General features: G+C 38.2%; 1 protein-coding gene across 1 annotated transcript in view; it reads left to right on the forward strand.

Moving 5' to 3' along the window:
• Positions 1-218: 218 nt before the first annotated feature.
• ZCCHC4 (zinc finger CCHC-type containing 4) overlaps positions 219-21,049 on the forward strand; it is a 58,210-nt gene continuing 37,379 nt past the window's right edge. Inside the window, 3 exon segments of the mRNA XM_081304100.1 lie at positions 219-359; positions 1,129-1,247; positions 2,543-2,625. Coding sequence (XP_081160226.1) covers positions 233-359; positions 1,129-1,247; positions 2,543-2,625 — 329 coding nt within the window. The 5' untranslated portion in view covers positions 219-232.

A 21,049-nucleotide genomic window follows, 5' to 3' on the forward strand; every position in this document is an offset into this window, starting at 1 on the left:
AAGGCAGATAGAGGGGAGCTCTTGTCACAGGTCCAACAAGGAGCGGGCGGCTGGGGACCCCTTAGGGGCAGCTCAGGGAGGGCGGGGACGGAGTGTCGGGGCGAGGCCTCCGCGCGGCGGCCCCCAGCTCCTCCCAGACGCGCGGGGGCGCTGTGCGTGGCCGCGGGTCAGGGCGGCGCTCCTTCTCAGCCTCCTTGGGGCAGACTGAGGCTTTCGGGACGGCGGTGGGAAGATGGCGGCCCCCAGGAACCGGTCTGCCGCCGTGGAGGCTGAGGCGGGCGCCAGGCGGCAGGGGGACTCAGGAGTGGAGTTGGCGCTCCCCTCCGACACTGCCGCGGCTGCCCCGCTCTGCCCTCACGGTGGGTCGGCGTCCGGGCTCGGCCCAGCGGCCCGGCGCTGCGGTCGCGGGGCGGCTTGGAAGTGCTGTGGGCTTTTAGGACTGTTCTTTGGAAGAGATTTTGTTCTCTGTCATGTGTGATGCCGAGAAAACGCCCTTTTTTTCCGGACCTCGTGTTTGTCCACTTATTTGGGAAGCCCTCCCAAGTCCCCGCTGCTGTGGTTTTGGCTCCAGGGTCTTAGGTCTTTGTTGGCAGTGAAAAGGGCCCAGGGTGGGCGGAGGGCTGCGTGGTGTTGGGTGACTCCCAGGGACAAGTACTTGGTGGCGTCTTTGTGGATTGCTGTCTTAAGAAGAAAGTTAGGGAGAAGGGCAGAATGAACCTGGAAATCAGTTTTCCTCTCACTGCTACAGAGAGGGTGTGTCCTACCATAAAAGCTCAGTAAAGCTCTGGAGGTGGCAGGTTCTCGATCCTTGGGGATTTTATTCTCAAGACCCGAAAGTTTGTAACGTTGACAACATAGGCAGCAGCTGTACAGGCCATGGCATTTTCTGTCTCGTAGAGACCACTTTTTAAAAATGATTTCTACTGAGTAGTCCGTGCCTGGAAAAAAGAAAATTTATTAAAGAGAGCAGACTACAATTAACAAAAATAAATATTAAAAAAAGAGCAGAGGACTTAGTTATGATAAATTGTGCATACAGCCTAAACAAGTTTTTATTTAAGGCAATGAAAACTAAGGACTTTGTAGATGACTGTCCTTTGACTTGTTTTCCCCCTATTCTGGAATTAGGACCCACTCTTCTGTTTGTCAAGGTGAACCGAGGGAAGGAAGAAACACGAAGGTTTTATGCCTGCTCAGCCTGTAGAGATAGAAAAGACTGTAATTTTTTTCAATGGGAAGATGAAAAGGTATGACAATTTTCTGAGTATAAACTTTTTAGTTTTAGTGAATGTCAGTTTTACTGAGAATGTCTAAACCAATGGAAATACAGTTTGAACATTTAGTGAGTTGAATTCCTCCCAACCCCCAGTACTAGGGGACTGAACCAGGGCCTCATGTGTGCTAGGCAAGCATCCTACCACTAAGCTGTAGCCACCAGTCATTTTTATATATTTTATTTTGAGTAATGGTCTCGCTAAATTGCCCAGGCTGGCCTCCAACTTGTGATCCCTCTGCCTCAGCCTGCCTAGAAGTGGGGATTATAGACATGCATCACCACACCTCAAGATTTGCTGAGGTGTTAGTATTGGGTGACTGATTCTCTGTGTCTTAGCTTGGGCTTCTGTAACAAGAACGCTATAGATGGTGTGTTTAAACAACAAATACTTCCTTCTCAGAGCTCTGGAGGCCAGGAAGTCCAAGATGAAGGCCTGGTAGATCCAGTGTCTGGTGAAGGCCCACTTCCTGGTGTGCAGATGACTGTCTTCTCATTGTGTTCTCATAGCAGAAAGGGTGGGAGATGGATGAATATGAATATGAGAGCATGTGCATGCTAGAGTGAGCAAGCTGTCTTTCAAAGGGTACTACTACAATCCATGAAGGCTCAGCTCTCATGACCTAATTACTTCCCCAAGTCCCTGCTCTAGATATGTATTGAATATCCAAATTAGGGATGCTCAACCAGTACCTCATTGAGGGCTAGGCTTCAAAAATGTGAATTTTGGGGGGGCGCACAAATATTCAATTCCAAGCATTCCATTTGCAAATACTGTGTAGATTTTTCCCATAAGACTCTAGGTTATCATTCCTAGAATTAGGAAAACATTTAAAAATTTTTTTTTAATTTTTGCATTAAATATCCTTTAATCTACTAGGTGACTGAGGAAGGCACTTGGAGAAATAGTTATAAGCTTGGTATCCTCTTGGACTCAGTTCCCATTAAAGTTTCTGAAAGCTCTGACTAGAGAATTTTCAGCCTTTTTAGTTTTATGGGAAGATGCTCTCTTTACCACTCTTCTGTAGACCTGTTAAGATCACTTTGTAAGAATGAATTTCTCAGTGCTTTAATATATTGGGTGTTGCTTCAGACTGTCATAGAATCTTCCTAGTTTTATGTGATTTGTTTTCCCTCAAATGAATGCTGTTTATAACATTCTGCTGCTAAAATTTCTTGCTCCTGGATTGCAACAGAATGTGATACCAGTTTTTGTAGAGTGGTAACATGTTTGATAATTTGTTCAGTGGGTCTTATATTGTCTTTCAGTTGTCAGGAGCTAGACTTGCTGCGCGAGAAGCTCATAACCAAAGATGTCAGCCTCCTCTGTCCCGAACACAGTGTGTGGAAAGGTACTGCTATGGCATCATCTTTCTTTATTATTTTAGCTATTTATGTATATCTTTTTTATTTTTTCTCTTCTTTTAAATTACTTTTCTTTTTTTTTTTTTTTACTGTGGAGATACACACACACATCATGGTAATATATATATATATATATATATTATCTCATAAATCTTATCATTTCAATGATGTTTAAGTGTACAGTTCAATGACATTAATTATATTCACAATGTTGTGCAACCATTACCACTATATATTTCCCAAACTTTTTCATCACTTCAAACAGAAACTTTTTCACATTAATCAGTAAGCAGTCTGCTTTTTGTTGCTATGACTGTGACTGTTCTAGGTATCTCATGTAAGTGAATCATACAATGTTTTCTTTTGGCTTATTTCACGTAGCATAATGTGTTCAAGGCACATCCATGTTGTAGTGTATGATAGAACGTCATTTCTTTTTATGGTTGAATAATATTTCATTATATGTATATACCACATTTTTTTTTATCCATTCATCTGTTGACAAACACTGGGTTTGTTTCCACCTTTTGACAGTTGTGACAGTTGGCACACAAATTCCTATTTGAATCTGTTTTTTAATTCTCTTGATAGATACCTTAGGGCATTGCCTGGTTATGTGATAATTCTGTTTAGTTTTTTGAGGACCTGACAAACATTTCTATAGTGGCTGCACCTTTTTAATATTCCTATAGCAATGTATGGGTATTTCTGCCAATGCTGGAGGGTTTTTTTGATGATAGCCATCCTGTCATCCTAGTAGTTGTGAATTGGTATGTTATGATTTTTTTTTCACTTTCTTTCTTTCTTTTTTTTTCCTTGTGGTACTGGGATTTGAACCTGGGGGCACTATACAACTGAGCTATATCCCTAACCCCTTTTGGTTTTTATTTTGAGACAAAGCATTGCTTGGTTGCCTAGATTGGCCTCAAAATTATGATCTTTTTGCTTCAACCTCCCAAAAGCTGGTATTACAGAAGTTTTTTGATTTTTAAAAATATTTCCCTAATTACTAATGTTCCTGATCATTTCATGTGTGCATTGTTCACTTTTATATCTTTTTTGGAAAAATGTATGTTCAAGTCCTTTGTCCATTTTTAACTGGATTGTGGTAACTTTTTATTATCGAGTCACAGGAATTCTTCATATGTTTTGGATGTTATATCCTTATCAGACATGGGATTTGCAAATATTTTGGCCCATTTTGGAGGTTTCTTTTGATGCGTAAGAGATGTTAATTTTGATGAAATTCAATTTATTAATTTTTTCTTTTGTTGCTTACACTTTTGATATCAGAGTTGTGAATCTATTGGCAAGGACTGGGGATGCAGCTCAGTGGTATAGTACTTGCTCAACAGGTGCCAGGTCTGGCGTCAATCTCCAGTGCTGCAAAACAAACAAAAAACAAAGAGACCTTCCCTTTGCAAAGTCATTGCCAAATCCAATATCATGAAGATTTACTGTAATGTTTCTTTCTTGAAATACTAAACCAAAATAATTTTTTAAAGTTATACATATCTGTTTTTAAGAATCTGCTTTGTTCAGATGTTTCACTGGGTGAATTAGAGTTGAGTCATAGATTTAATTTCTTAGCAAATCTGTGAGTACAGTTCATTACTCTCCTGTGTCAAAGGCATGGTGTTCTATATGCTGAAAGAAGCTCCTTAAGAAGCCTGTGGTCTGAGTCAGGTGGTGGCATACACCTGTAATACCAGTGACTCCGGAGGCTGAGACTGGAGGATCCCAAGTTTGAGGCCAGCCTGGGCAACTTAGTAAGACCCTGACTCAAAATAAGAAAGACTTGTGGTGTACCCAAAGGTGGAGCACTCCTGGGTTCAGTCCTCAGTACTGCAAATGATGATGATGATGATGATAATGATGATGAAAATAGATCCTGGTTGCTAATGACAAAAGGTTTTGCAGTTTCATGATAGTTCCTCCTGCTACCCAGGCTGCTTATATTCAGGGTTGTGGGATCTCATTCTGGCTAAGTGCAAAGGAGTACTGAGATCTGCTTGAAATAATTTTCCTGAGCTTCTTTTTCTTTTTATTGTTGCTGTATTTGTTTTTGATACTGGGGATTGAACCCAGAGGTATTTTACCTCTCAGCTACATCTCCATTCCATTTTCTAAAATTTTGAGACAACTTAAGTTGCTTAGGGCCTTGCTCAGTTGCTGAGGCTGTACTTGAATTTATGATCCTTCTGCCTCAGCCTCCCAAATCCCTAGGATTACATGCATGTGCTACCATGCCAGCCTTGAGCTTCTTAGCTTTTAAAGCCCTCTTAAGGACAAAGCTTTTCTTAAGATAATGTGGTCGCCTCTTAACTGCTGTACTTAATCAGAGATGTCTTCTTACTGCATGGGAATTCAGTCAACGACAAAAACTGTTGAGAAGGAAATTAATGTAAAGTGAGCATTCTTGTGAGGTTGGCACTGTGCTTGATGTTCCTCATGAGATGATATTTAATCCTGCTTAGGCAGTTTACTTAGATGAGAAAATTGAGACTTGCAGAAGTTAAATAACTTGAAGTTCATGCTGCAAGAATGACTGAGTTGTGACTCTGTGACTCTAAAGCATCATTTTAAAACATAAAAGTAGATAGTGATTAGTAAATGTTGTATAATGATTTCATGTTAGGAGGTACAGAGAGATAAAAGGTAAGGAGTGGTATAGTATTATACCATGATGAGGTTATCATGAGAGAAAATAGAATATTGAAGACGTAGGAAAGAGGAAAAACACTATGTACACCCCTGAACCTATTGCTTTGTTCATTTTGTAGAAATTCTGGCTGGTGAGTTTTGCTGTGCCAAGTTTTCTTTGTTTTACAAGGTTGTAGTCATAATGTAAACAGAGTCTTGTACTTTGCCCTTATCTCCTACTTTTATGTGATAAGCATGTTTTTCATGTTATTACAAAAGGATATTAGTGATTCAATTAAATTCAAAAAAATCTAGGTTTCTTATTTCCCTATATGATAAAATTTTAGTACAGAGCTAAACCACTGTTCTTATCTTTGTCCTGTCAGAATGTGTTTTTTTGATAATAAAGAATATTTTTTTTTTCCAGAGCTGGGGATCAAACCCAGCATGCTAGGCAAGCCTTCTATCAGCGAGCCATGTTCCCAGCTGTGATAATAAAGAATTTTTGAAATACATATATTAATTAAAACATAAATCACTTGCTAAATTATGAAGTTTTAGAGGATTTCCAAAAGATTATTTATTGGGGACCATAATTTAATGTATCTTGTGCTGATCCTTGAAAGCTTGTCTTAATAAAATTGTTTTCAACATCTTAAACCATTTGTTCTTTCATGGTGCTGGGGATTGAACCCAGGGTCTTGTACCTAGGGCCTTGTGCAAGCAAAGCAGGCACTGTACCTAGTGAGCTATATCCCCAGCCCTGAAACCATTTGTGACCTTGGCTTTTGTTTCTAGTAGCTTCCATCCATCCATCCAATCATCTGTTCATCAGGTATTGTTGAAGTCTCAATAAAGAACTTAAAATGCTAGTAATGGGTTGAGATATATATACATATTATATATACATATACATATATATGTATATATATATATATGTATATATATATATATATATATATATATATATATATATATATAAAGATTATACAGAATGAGGAAGATTATGTTAGACATCAACAGTATTCATAGAAAAGACTACATGCTCTGGAAAGTGAGGAACTTGTAAATTAGTTGATCGATACAGCTTAAGGACACAGTACTCAAACAGGTGCTGGAAGATGAGTAGAAGTTGAAAGTTTTTGAAATGTGCTGTCATTGATTTCACTGCGACACTTTCTAAGTGATTCTTCTGGGCTTTTTTACATGCTTTATGTGGGGTACAAGTTTGAAATCAGTCATTCTGAAATTTTGTGGTGCTTTAAGATAAATCCTACTGAAAATTGGCTTTTTAAAGTCAAATCCTTAATTAATTACCTATTAAAAGTGTCTTCAGTTTGAGACTAGCAGTTTATTCTTGTATGTAAAAGGACCCAAGAATGATGTATTCCTACTTGAGATTATTTTCTAATGTGTATAATTTAATTTCATACAACTCATTTATAAATTTAGCTTATTCAAGAGCTACTATATTTGAAAGTTCTAAACTGCATTTAAACTTTGTACCTATCAATGTAACACAAACTTCCTCTCTTTTTGGGCACTAACAAGAGCTTTTTATTGACTATTTTTGAAATTTTAGAAAGGCACGATGGTAACTGGCAAGATAAGTTGACTTTTGTTACTATTTTTTTTAAATCATGGAATTTGCAGTGCTGCACAGGTTTCTAGTTTGCAGAATAGGATTTGATATTTATTTTTCTAATCTCAACTCCTTGAATCATGCTTTTTTTTTTGCGCCAGTGGGCAGGGGTGGAACCCACCGCTTGGTCTATGCTAAGCACTCTACCACTGAGCTATATCCCCAGCCCTCTTTTAACATTTTGAGACAGGGTTTGCTAAGTTGCTGAGGCTAGCCTAAAACTTGGAATCCTCCTGCCTCTGCTTTCGGAATCACTGGGATTATAGACATGTGCCACCAGGCCCAGCTTCATGCTTTATGTTTTATAGGAGTTCAATTGACAGATGTAAATTTTCTGCCTGAGATTTGCTTTTCCTTTTTTTTTTTTAAGCTTTTAAGCTGCCTGTTATGCTCTGAAATGTGTTAATATTCTATTATGTATTATGTTTGCACCCTTATTGTGACCTATGAAGTCTTAGGAAAGACAAATTCGAATGCTAAAATCAGTGTTAATTTATGTACATCCAGATAATTTTGTTTAGTTGATATTTCATTTGGTTAAATTTTTTTTCAGAGCTCATTTAACTTAGATTTTCAAGGTTTGCTATTAGAGAAATGCCATAAACATAATTTGTGTACTCCAGGAAAGGCAAATGGAACATCAAATGGAGATCAATAAAAATGACATTTCAAAATGCTAGCCTGCAATTTGTGATCATGCTGAGCCATTCGCAGAATGAATTTCCTCTCCCCCCAGGGCATGTGCTGTAAATACGAATAAGATGGGGGCGAGCACTGAGTAATCCTTAGTGCTTAACAGTCTCATGTTTTTCTACCAAACTTCAAAAGCCTTGTGTCTGAATATTAAATTTAAAGTAGTATAGTTGAGTGATGATGCTGTGATTTTGAAGGGAGATATATGCCCAAGATCCCAGTTTATTTTTTGTCAAGAAAAGTTTAATAAATTAGCAGTAAAGCTTTCCTAAGGGCAATTTGGAAGTACCTGAAGGAGGTATCAACAAGGTCCAAAGATGCATCATGTAAGTGGAGGTTCGCTTAGCAGTGTTGCACTCTTCCTTCTTTTGAAAATAAACTTAGGTCCCTATGGTGGGTGAATCTTTCTACCTGGGGACTTTCTTTCCTCTTCTAGTGTTTTTGCAGCTTCTGCCTTCATCTGGTGTTACAGTGTGTGCTGAGTAGTCCTTTTGCCTATGTTCGAGTATCAGAATCTGATGTAACTTCATCTGCGTCACCTGTGGGTGGGATCTTCCTCCTTTTCTCAGGTCCTGCAAAGCCTGGTAGCTGTGCTGGATGCTCCACGATAAGCACGTACTTCTCCAGCCAGATGCACAACCTGCTGCTCTGTCTGGATACTCAGAGCATGCGCAGTCATGTGTTTGGTACTGACAAGGTGACCATGGCAGGGAGCTCTCCCTGTGATTCTGGGGTTGCCCAGAGCTGCCTGGAGACAGCGCAGTGTCAGGAGCCAGGACTAAGTTCGCATGTGGGCATACTGTCGAACCGCGCCATCCCCTCTGCCTAGCTGATGGCAATTATCAACCATACCCAATATCATGCACGTGAAAAAGTAAAAAAATACACATCTTAGAAGTGATGAAATTGGATGGTTAAATCTTGCTTTGTGACCCAGTCTGACAGGCTTTAGTGGATGTATAATCTTAGTTTTGCTACAATGCTTATGTTCTCTATTTGTTTCTTTTTGCTCAAGTTGACTATGTGATCTGTGTTTTCTTTTTTCATGAGGTTTCTTCTGTGTTTTCTAGTTTTGCCTTCCTAACTTTCTATACTATGTTTAATCCTTTTCTCTTTTGTCTCCGTTCCTCTAAAAACTGAGAAATGATGGGTGTAGTACATCTCTGCTTCCTGTCTTTCCTTCTCCTTAACTACTGCTGATTTTAATTATTTATTTTCAGAGTTAACTTTTATGTCTTCAAAATTGCTTTTCACTTTTTTTTTTAAGAGAGAGAGAATTTTTTTTTAATATTTACTTTTTAGTTTTCGCGGACACAACATCTTTGTTTGTATGTGGTGCTGAGGATCGAACCTGGGCCGCACGCATGCCAAGCGAGCACGCTACCGCTTGAGCCACATCCCCAGCCCTTAACTGTTTTTAACTTGATTTTCAGCTTTCAATTTTATGTTTTGGCCCATGACCCATTTTACAACATGAGAAAATCACTGTGCTTACACTGGCTCCTGCCTTCTCTTCTCCTTTCATCTGGATTTGTCTTATCCACATTTTGTATTGCGCTGTAGCTCCCTCATTTGCCCAGTCTGAATCTGGGTAAGTGGATTCAGGGCCCACTGATGCCTTTTGGCTGTAGTGTCTTCATTCTTCTTCTGTTTGGCTAAGATTCAAAGCAGTTTTTACTTTTTAAATGAAAAGTCTTTTATTAATCAGAAAGTTCTAGATAAAAATCTATATGTGGCTACTATGTAACTCAATTTATGTGAAACATCCAGAGTGTGAAAATGTGTAGACACAGAAAGTGAATTAGTGCTGCTAAGGGCTGGGGTGGGGCAGTGGGAACAGCTACTGATGGGAGGAGGTTTCTTTTGGGGGTAATGAAGATGTTCTGGAATTAGACTGTGGTGACCCAGCACAACGTTTTGAGTGTGCTAAACACCACTGAGTTGTATAGTGTGTGAATTATGTCTCAATAAAAATCAGTCTGTTGCAGTTCTGCTGTGATTCTGGATAAAGAGTAACCTAGATCTCTTGTCTCCACGCCTGCCTTTTCCCACCAGAGGCAGCTGTGGTCAGCTCTTCTGGCTTATGCTTTTAGAATTCACCATCTAATTGTTACTTCTTTTTATATAACATGAAAATCTCTAGTTGTTCACATTTGTGACCTTTTTTTCCTTTTTTTTTTTTTTTTTTTATACGGGGGGACTGAACCTAAGGGCAACTTAGCACTATGCTATATCCCCAGATCTTTTAAAAAACTTTTATTTTGAGATATGGTCTTGCTAAGTTACTTAGAGCCTCACTAAGTTGCTGAGGATGCCCTCGGACTTGTGATCCTACTGCCTCAGCCTCCCACGTTGCTGGGATTACAGATGGGCCACCACACTGGGCCGTTCTTTGTGTTACTGGGATTGATTGATCATGTGTTCAGGTATCAGCCAACCTACACCAGCCATTATACAGTTAATCATCAGCCTTTCTCCTAGTGATTTTAGAGGTAATTGATGATCAGTGCCTAGAGACTTATGCATTATGAGCTGTAATTCTTTTTGTGGTGGGGTACCAGGGATTGAATTCAGAGCCACTCAACCACTGAGCTACATCCCAGCCCTTTTTGGTATTTTATTTAAAAACAGGGTCTCACTGAGTTGCTTAACCCTTTTACCTTTGAACTCTTGATCCTCCTGCCTCAGTCTCCTGAGCCACTAGGATTACAGGAATGTGCCATCATGACTGGCTGTAATTCTATTATAAAGAAACCTTATCTCATGAATTCTTAGCTTCCCATGTTACAGGTTATGTGGGAAAAGACAAAATAAATGTCTAATTTCTTTTCTTTTTGTTGTTATTTTGCAGTGCTGGGGATTAATCTCAGGGTCTTGTGCATGCCAAGCATATACTTGACCACTGAGCTATATATCCCCAGTCCTTCTCTTGTTCTTTTTAACCAGTTCTCAGAATAATGATTTGGTATTTCAGCCACTTCCAATTGGGGCTGTTGTCCTGAGAGTACATGTATTTTAAAAATTTGGTACATTTTAAGTTCATTGAAACATTCTTTTTGATATAGCACTTTTCAAATTTGACTGAACTTTCACAAGATGATGGGGGTCCTATGTAGGGTGACTGCATAATTTTAATCCAAATCTGGACTCTTTGAAAGTGAAAGGGACACTAACCAGATAGAACTCCAGGATGGCAGATGTAAGCTGGAAATGACCTGGAAAAGCAGGGATTTCTGGTCACTAGTGATTTGTGGGTTGTTAGGGCTTTTTTCTACAAAAAGCCTTGTTGGGGTTGCGATTGAGACATCTTAATAATATTGAGTTTTCTGCATGGTTTATCTTTCTGATTACTATCTCATCTTTGATTTTCCTCTATAATAACTTTTTATTTTTATCTCTTCAGCTTTTCTGGGGTATAATAATTTGTGTAAAATAAATTTCATATATTTAAATGTACAATTTGATGAATTTTGACATATGCATTTACTTGTTTTTTTTTAATTTTTTTTTTAAATTTTTTTTATTGGTTGTTCACAACATTACAAAGCTCTTGACATATTGTATTTCATACATTAGATTCAAGTGGATTATGAACTCCCAATTTTTACCCCAAATGCAGATTGCAGAATCACGTAGGTTACACATCCACAATTTTACATAATGCCCTATTAGTAACTGTTGTATTCTGCTACCTTTCCTATCCCCTACTATCCCCCTCCCCTCCCCTCCCATCTTCTCTCTGTACCCCATCTACTGTAATTCATTTCTCTCCTTGTTTATTTTCCTGTTCCCCTCACAACCTCTTATGTGAAATTTTGTATAACAATGAGGGTCTCCCTCCATTACCATGCAATTTCGCTTTTCTCTCCCTTTCCCTCCCACCTAATGTATCTGTTTAATGTTGATCTTTTCTTCCTGCTCTTCCTCCCTGCTCTGTTCTTTGTTGTTCTCATTATATCAAAGAAGACATTTGGTATTTGTTTTTTAGGGATTGGCTAGCTTCACTTAGCATAATCTGCTCTAATGCCATCCATTTCCCTGCAAATTCCATGATTTTGTCATTTTTTAATGCAGAGTAATACTCCATTGTGTATAGATGCCACATTTTTTTAATCCATTCATCTATTGAAGGGCATCTGGGTTGGTTCCACAGTCTAGCTATTGTGAATTGTGCTGCTATGAACATCGATGTGGCAGTGTCCCTGTAGTACGCTCTTTTAAGGTCTTCAAGGAATAGTCCGAGAAGAGCAATAGCTGGGTCAAATGGTGGTTCCATTCCCAGCTTTCCCAGGAATCTCCATACTGCTTTCCAAATTGGCCGCACCAATTTGCAGTCCCACCAGCAATGCACAAGTGTACCCTTTTCTCCACATCCTCGCCAGCACTTGTTGTTGTTTGACTTCATAGTGGCTGCCAATCTTACTGGAATGAGATGGTATCTTAGGGTGGTTTTGATTTGCATTTCTCTGACTGCTAGAGATGGTGAGCATTTTTTCATGTACTTGTTGATTGTATGTCCTCCTCTGAGAAGTGTCTGTTCAGGTCCTTGGCCCATTTGTTGATTGGGTTATTTGTTATCTTATTGTCTAATTTTTTGAGTTCTTTGTATACTCTGGATATTAGGGCTCTATCTGAAGTGTGAGGAGTAAAAATTTGTTCCCATGATGTAGGCTCCCTATTTACCTCTCTTATTGTTTCTCTTGCTGAGAAAAAACTTTTCAGTTTAAGGAAGTCCCATTTGTTGATTCTTGTTATTAACTCTTGTGCTATGGGTGTCCTATTAAGGAATTTGGAGCCTGACCCCACAATATGTAGATCGGAGCCAACTTTTTCTTCTATCAGATACAGAGTCTCTGGTTTGATATCAAGCTCCTTGATCCATTTTGAGTTAACTTTTGTGCATGGCGAGAGAAAGGGATTCAGTTTCATTTTGTTGCATATGGATTTCCAGTTTTCCCAGCACCATTTGTTGAAGATGCTATCCTTCCTCCATTGCATGCTTTTAGCCCCTTTATCAAATATAAGATAGTTGTAACTTTGTGGATTAATCTCTGTGTCCTCTATTCTATACCATTGGTCCACCCGCCTGTTTTGGTACCAGTACCATGCTGTTTTTGTTACTGTTGCTCTGTAATATAGTTTGAAATCTGGTATCGCTATACCGCCTGATTCACACTTCCTGCTTAGAATTGCTTTTGCTATTCTGGGTCTTTTATTTTTCCATATGAATTTCATGATTGCCTTATCTATTTCTACAAGAAATGCCATTGGGATTTTGATTGGCATTGCATTAAACCTATAGAGAACTTTTGGTAATATCGCCATTTTGATGATGTTAGTTCTGCCTATCTATGAACAGGGTATATTTTTCCATATTCTAAGATCTTCTTCTACTTCTCTCTTTAGGGTTCTGTAGTTTTCATTGTATAAATCTTTCACCTCTTTTGTTAGGTTGATTCCCAAATATTTTATTTTTTTGGAGGATATTGTGAATGGAGTGTTTTTCCTCATTTCTGTTTCAGAAGTTTTGTCGCTGATATACAGAAATGCCTTTGATTTATGCGTGTTGATTTTATATCCTGCCACTTTGCTGAATTCATTTATTAGTTCTAGTAGTTTCTTTGTAGACCCTTTTGGGTCTTCTAGGTATAGAATCATGTCATCCGCAAATAGTGATAATTTAAGTTCTTCTTTTCCTATTTGTATGCCTTTAATTTCTTTCGTCTGTCTATTTGCTCTGGCCAGTGTTTCGAGAACTATATTGAATAGAAGTGGTGATAGAGGGCATCCCTGTCTTGTTCTAGATTTTAGAGGGAATGCCTTCAATTTTTCTCCATTCAGAATGATGCTAGCCTGAGGCTTAGCATAGATAGCTTTTACAATGTCGAGGTAAGTTCCTGTTATCCCTAGTTTTTCTAGTGTTTTGAACATAAAGGGATGCTGTACTTTGTCGAGTGCTTTTTCTGCGTCTATCGAGATGATCATATGGTTCTTATCTTTAAGTCTATTGATGTGGTGAATAACATTTATTGATTTCCGTATATTGAACCATCCTTGCATCCCAGGGATGAATCCTACTTGATCATGGTGCACAATTTTTTTGATGTGTTTTTGTATTCGATTCGCCAGAATTTTATTGAGGATTTTTGCATCTAGGTTCATCAGAGATATTGGTTTGTAGTTTTCTTTCTTTGAGCTGTCTTTGTCTGGTTTCGGAATCAGGGTGATGTTGGCCTCATAGAATGAATTTGGAAGAGCTCCCTCTTTTTCTATTTCCTGAAATAACTTGAAAAGTATTGGTATTAATTCTTCTTTAAAGGTTTTGTAAAACTCCGCTGTATACCCATCCGGTCCTGGGCTTTTCTTGGTTGGTAGTCTTTTGATTGCTTCTTCAATTTCATCCATTGATATTGGTCTGTTCAAATTGTGTGTATCCTCCTGACTCAGTCTGGGCAAATCATATGACTTAAGAAATTTATCGATGTCTTCACTATCTTCTATTTTATTGGAATATAGGTTTTCAAAATAATTTCTAATTGTCTTCTGTATTTCTGTACCATCTGTTGTGATATTGCCTTTTTCATCCCGTATGTTAGTAATTTGAGTTCTCTCTCTTCTTCTCTTAGCATAGCTAAAGGTCTGTCGATCTTATTTATTTTTTCGAAGAACCAACTTTTAGTTTTGTTAATTTTTTCAATAGTTTCTTTTGTTTCAATTTCATTGATTTCCGCTCTGATTTTAATTATTTCTTGCCTTCTGCTACATTTGCTGTTGTTTTGCTCTTCCTTTTCTAGGGCTTTGAGATGAAGTGTGAGCTCATTTATTTGTTGGTTTTTTCTTTTTTTTAAGGAATGACCTCCAGGCGATGAATTTCCCTCTTAAAACTGCTTTCATTGTGTCCCATAGATTCTGATATGTTGTGTCTGTATTTTCATTTATCTCTAAGAATTTTTTGATTTCCTCCTTTATGTCTTCTGTAACCCATTGATCATTCAGTAACATATTGTTCATTTTCCATGTGATGTAGGATTTTTCCTTCCTTCTTTTATCATTGATTTCCAGTTTCATTCCATTATGATCAGATAAAATGCATGGTATTATCTCCACCCCTTTATATTTACTGAGGCTTGCCCTATGGCATAATATATGGTCTATTTTTGAGAAGGATCCATGTGCGGCTGAGAAAAAAGTATATCCACTTGATGATGGTTGATATATTCTATATATGTCAGTTAAGTCTAGGTTATTGATTGTGGTATTGAGTTCTATAGTTTCTTTATTCAACTTTTGTTTGGAGGATCTGTCCAATTGTGAGAGAGGTGTGTTGAAGTCACCCATAATTATTGTGTTGTGGTCTATTTGATTCTTGAACTTGAGGAGAATTTGTTTTATGAATGTCGCAGCACCATTATTTGGTGCATAAATATTGATAATTGTTATGTCTTGTTGGCGAATGGTTCCTTTTAACAGTATATAATGTCCTTCCTTATCCCTTTTGATTAACTTAGTCTTGAAGTCGGTTTTATTCGATATGAGGATGGCCACCCCTGCTTGCTTACGAGGACTGTGTGCGTGGTATATTTTTTCCCATCCTTTCACCTTCAGCCTGTGTATGTCTTTTCCAATCAGATATGTCTCCTGGAGGCAGCATATTGTTGGATTTGTTTTTTTAATCCATGATACCAGCCTATGTTGCTTTATTGGAGAGTTTAAGCCATTAACATTTAGAGTTACTATTGATATATGGTTTGTACTTCCAGCCATGTTTGATTATTTATCCTTTTTTTTTTTTTAATTTAGTTTGTTTCTCCATGATAATCTTTCCCCCCTCCTTCTGTCTTTACCGAGGCACTTCCCACTGATGGTTTTGGTTATTGTTTTTCATTTCTTCCTCATGTAGTGTTTTGCTCAAGATGCTTTGCAATGCTGGTTTTCTGGCTGGAAATTCTTTTAACTTTTGTTCATTATGAAAGATTTTTATTTCGTTGTCATACCTGAAGCTTAATTTTGCTGGATACAGAATTCTTGGTTGGCATCCATTGTGTTTCAGTGTTTGAAATGCATTGTTCCAGGACCTTCTTGCTTTTAGCGTCTGTGATAAAAAATCCGTTGTTAACCTTATTGCTTTACCCCTGAATGTAATCTGCCTCCTTTCTCTTGTAGCTTTTAATATTTTCTCTTTGTTCTGTATATTGGATATCTTCACAACAATGTGTCTTGGCGTTGGTCTACTGTGATTTTGTGTGCTCAGTGTCCTGTATGCATCTACAATTTGTATATCCGTTTCCTTTTTTATTTCTGGAAAGTTTTCTGTAATTATTTCATTCAGCTGGTTACTCATTCCCTTGGTTTGAATCTGTATACCTTCCTCTATCCCGATGACTCGTAAGTTTGGTTTTTTTAAGTTATCCCAAATATCTTGGATGTTTTTCTTGTGATTTTTTTACCTGCCTTTCTGAGTTGGCTAGACTCTTTTCAAGATGATATATTTTGTCTTCATTATCTGACGTTCTGGCTTCTACTTGCTCCACTCTGTTAGTAATACTCTCATTTGAGTTTTTAATTTGGTTTATCGTTTCCTTCATTTCTAGAATTATTGTTTGATTATTTTTTATAATCTCTATCTCCTGATAAAGATGCTTAACTTCTTCTTTTATCTGTTTATGTAATTCGTTTTCAATGTGTTCTTTCACTGTGTGAATTTGGTGTCTCATATCCTCTTTAAGGTTCCATTCCATCTGTCTAAGGTGTTCCTTGAGTTCTTTATATGACCATTTTTCTGATGACTCTAGGTCCTCCTGAATATTTAGGCTGTCCTGCATTGTTTGTACTCCTTTTCTTCCTTGCTTTTTGAAGCTGCTCATGTTGCTTCTTGTTCTGTTTGACTGCTGAGTTACTGTTTACTCCTATAAATTTATTTGATGCTTGGGTGGAAAGGTATTAGAATGGAAGGGAAGAAGTCACTAAAGAGAATGAGAGTAAGCAGGTAGAATTCAAGGAAGGGGGAATAAGAAAATTGAAAAGAAATGAAAAGACAAAAGAAGAAAAAAAGGAAATAAAAAAGAAAAAAAATTTAAAAATAATAATAATAATAAAAAAATAAAAATTAAAATTAGAAGAAAAAAATTTAAAAAAAATTTAAAAAACAACAAGGACGAAAAATGAAAATGAAAAAAAACCCCCAAATTAAAAAAAAAAAACTAATGTAGTCTTAGAGTTTGATTAACTTCTCTTCCAGTAGGTGGAGCTGTGCCCACCGGGCCAAGCTTCTCCTGTCAATAAGCGGGAACCAATCACTGTGCAGCAGCTCCTCCTCCCAGACTGGGCGAGTCTCCAATCCTGAGTGCCTAGGGCCTCCTCTTGTGTCTAGTCCCTTCCCCACTTTTCCTCTAGCCAGGCCCCTCTCACCTGGGACGCTCACCACAATAGTGGCTACAGGCCGGGTCTGCTGCTCCCAGGAGCCCTGTTTTCATGAACGACTGGGTACACTCTCCTTGTTTGCCATTCCCTCAGACCCTAAGTTTGTAAAGCTTGGGGCTGAGAATCCTCAGGGAATTTTACTTGCCCTCCGGTAGCCACGCCCCCGGTAGCTGGTGCAAGAGACCTCAGTTGTCAGCACTGGTGGGAGCGGTAGTCAGGAGTTCCGAGCCGCGGGTCCCGCGCCACTCCTGATTCCCTCGGTCTGGCTATCGCGCTCACGGGAGAGCTGGGAGGGGCCCTTAAGGTTTCCCCGATGTGTGGAGAAGGAAGGCTAGGGGATTACACACCTGTAGCCGCTGGTTTCAATGAAGTTATCTCCTCCGCCGCAGTCTGGTGATGTCAGTTCTCTGCCATGGTGGTGTCTCTTGCAAATGGCGACAGTTCGTTTCCCTTTGCCGGGTGACCAATGCAACGGATGGGTCGTGACTGTCTCTCCTAAGCCCCGTTTCAATCCTGTGGCCACTGCCTATGAAGGCTCGGTTGGCATTTACCTCCGTAGGATCAAAAGGGCCGACCAGTTGTTTCAGCGGGATGGATTAGTGCTGAGTCACAGCTGTTTGTCTGTGGGAAGCAGGCGAACGGGAGCTTGAATTCAGCCGATCCGGGCTCAGTGTGTGTTCTGAGAGGCCCAGACTGTTCGCCCCAGATCCACGTCAGCTCAGCATTGCCTAGTGATCCTGAGCAAACAGCATTTAGACTGTTTACGACTCCCTATGCCCACACAGCTGAAGAGGTCAGTGACTTGATCTCTCCGCGCCCGTCGCCATGTTGGATCTCTCCTGCATTTACTTGTGACACCATCACCATGGCCAGGATAGTGAACATAACCATTATATCCCCAATTTCTTCCTGCTCTATTGTCCCTTATCCCTTCACCTTCAGGGTTTCCATCAACTACTGATTTGCATGTTGTCATTACAGAATAGTTTGCATTTTCTTGAAATTTATATAAGTGAGATTGTAACAGTTTGTATCATTTTTTTAAAATGGGGGTTGTGTTCCTTAACTTAGAATCATTTTTTTCTTTTTACGTTTATCTGTGTTGATGTATTTGACAATTGTTTGTTCCTTTTATTCCCCAGTAAGATTTTATTATATAGACATGTCTGTTCACCTGTTGAAGACATTTAGTTTTCCTCCAGTGATTGATTTCTACAAATAAAGCTCTGGTGAACTTTCATTTATAAGTCTTTGTATGGACTCACACTTTTCTTTCACTTGACTAAATAGCTGGGAGTTGCATAGCTGGATCATATGATGTTCAGCTTTTTACAAGTGACCAGACTTCCCGTGTGGTTGCCATTTTACGTTCCCAATAGCTGTGTATGAGGATCCAGTTTCGGACGTCTACAACATGTATTATTACCTATTTTTAAAGTTGTAGCCATTGTGAAGTGATATAATTTTGTGGTTTTGCTTTGTATTTATGATGTTAAGCATCTTTTCGTTGTATTTATTAATTTTATTTTCTTTGGAGAAGTGTCTATTTCTTGCTGTTTTTAATTGGACTAATTGTCTTTTTATTATTGAGTTTTGTTCTTTATATGTTATAATGTCATTCTTTTACTCAGTATGTAATCTTCAAATATCTCTCCCATTTTTGAGTTACCTTTTCACTTTCTTTATGCTGTTCTTAGATGCACAAAAGTTTTAAATTTCAATTAATTTTTCCTTTGCTGCTTATGAGGTGTGTGTATGTATGTGTGTGTTTGTTTATTGTGCTTGGAATTGAACCCAGGGCTTCATGCATGCTAAGCATACACTATACCCAAAGCCCCATATATTATCTGTTGAAGAAGTTTAGGTCATTGATTCTTTTATACTTTGTGCCCAAGTCCTATTTAAGAAGTCTTTTCGTGTTCATCTATGTAATCCCAGCAACTCAGGAAGCTAAGGGAGGAAGATTGTAAATTTAAGGCCGGCCTTGGCAAATTAATGAGAGCATGTCTCAAAAAATAAGGAGGACTGGGGATTAGCTTAGTGGTAGAGCACCCAGGTTTAATTCCCAGTACCATAAAAACAAAAACAAACCAAACAACAAAAAACCCTGCCAAATCTTTTTGACTGTATAATTTTAATTTCTCCTAGAAAGTTTGTAGTTTTAGGTTTTAGTCTTGGGTCTGTGACTTAATCATATATTCAAAGTCCCTTTTTTCATATAAGGTATTCGTAAGTTCTCTGTGAGGATGTAGACATCTTTAATGGGCGGTGAGGGATGGGCATGATTCAGCTGGTTACAGTATCTTTGTAAAACACCAGTTGACTATATGTGTGTGGCTTTTTCTGGACACTATTCTGTTCTTTTGACAGAAGTCAAAGGTTGTATTTGATTGGGTGCTGGCAAGGTGAATTTTATCTTGTTGCACATTGGATATTTTTTTCTTTTTATGTGAAAAGTATAAGTGTATGTTTTCACATAAATGCCATATTGTTTTGATTACTGTGACTTCATCATAACCTTCTTGAAATCAGGTAGTTTAAATATTCCTAACTGTCGTATGTTTACAGAGTAGTTTGGGCTATTCTAGTTCCTTTTCATTTTTATATTAATTTTAGAATGAGTTTTTTGGTTTCTACAAATAGCCTTGTTGGGATTGCGATTGAGACATCTTAAAATACTGAGTTTTCTCCATGGTTTATCTTTCTGTTTACTATCTCATCTTTAATTTTCCTCCATAATGTTTTTAAATTTTCAGTGTGCTGGAGTTGTACATCTTTTGTCTGTTTTGTCCTTAATAAAAGGGCTACAATCCTAGGCCTTTTTATTTTATTTTGAGATGGGGTTTCTCTGAGTTGCCCAGGCTGGCCTCAAATTTGCTATCCCTCTGCCTCCTATGTAATAGAATTTTAGGTGTGTGCTACCACCCCTAGCCTTCATATATTTTAATGCTGTTTTAGATAGTATTCTTTTCAAATGTCAGTTTCTGATTGTCTGTTGCTGGTCTGTAACAGTACAGTTGATTTTGTGTATCTTTTGTTCTGCAATCTTGCATATTAGTTTTAGCAGGTGTCTTGAAGATTTCCTTAGGACTTTCTACATGTCTGTGAATAAAGATGTTTTAATATTTCCTTTCCAATCTATGCCTTTTATTTTTTTATCTTGTTTCATTAGATGGTGAGAAACTCTATAGTTATGTTGAGTGGGAGGTGGTGAGAGCAGACCTTCATCAGTATGATGCTAGTTGTGAATTTTTCTTGGATGATCTTTATTAGTAGAAGTTCTCTTTGATTCCTTTTTTTTTTTTTAAGAATTCTTACAACTTTTATTGGGTAAAGGGGAGGGAAGGGAAGGGAGGATGCACGGGGGCAGGAAAGATGGTGGAATATGTGACTACACATGGTGTGATGCTACATCGTGTACAACCACAGAAATGTAAAGTTGGGCTGCAGTTATGTACAGTGACAGCATTCTGCTGTCATATATACCTAATTAAAATAAATAAAAAATTCTTACTGTCATAGGATACTTGATTTTTCAAGGGCTACTTTCTGTATCTGGTGTATTGGGTTTTTTTTTTTTTTTATACTGTTAATATGGTGACTCCATTGATTGAATTTATTCATTAAAGCAACCTTGCATTCCAACCTTACATTCCTACCTTATGTTCTGAGATTAACTATATTTAGTCATGATTTATTACTTACTAGTACATTGCTGGTTTTGATCTGTAATATTTGTTAATTGTTGGGAGTTTGTGTTCATGAGGTATATTGGTCTGTAGTTTCTTTTCTTTCTGGTTCTGGTGTTGGAATAATGCTGGCCTCAGTGTGTAGACTTGGTGTTTCTCCACTTCCCCTTGTTTGCATTGTTTTCAGTGGGGAACCTGATGTCATTCTTTGTTCCTCTGTCTTCAAGGTTTTTTGTTTATTGTTGAGTTTGAATAATTTTTTAATGTATATTGTAGTTTCCTTTGTGTTTCTGTTGTGGTTGTCTGAGTTTGTGGGATCTTTTG

The sequence above is a fragment of the Spermophilus citellus genome (genome assembly GCF_964194105.1).
Source record: "Spermophilus citellus genome assembly, chromosome: 8".
In the NCBI taxonomy this organism is placed as follows: domain Eukaryota; kingdom Metazoa; phylum Chordata; class Mammalia; order Rodentia; family Sciuridae; genus Spermophilus; species Spermophilus citellus.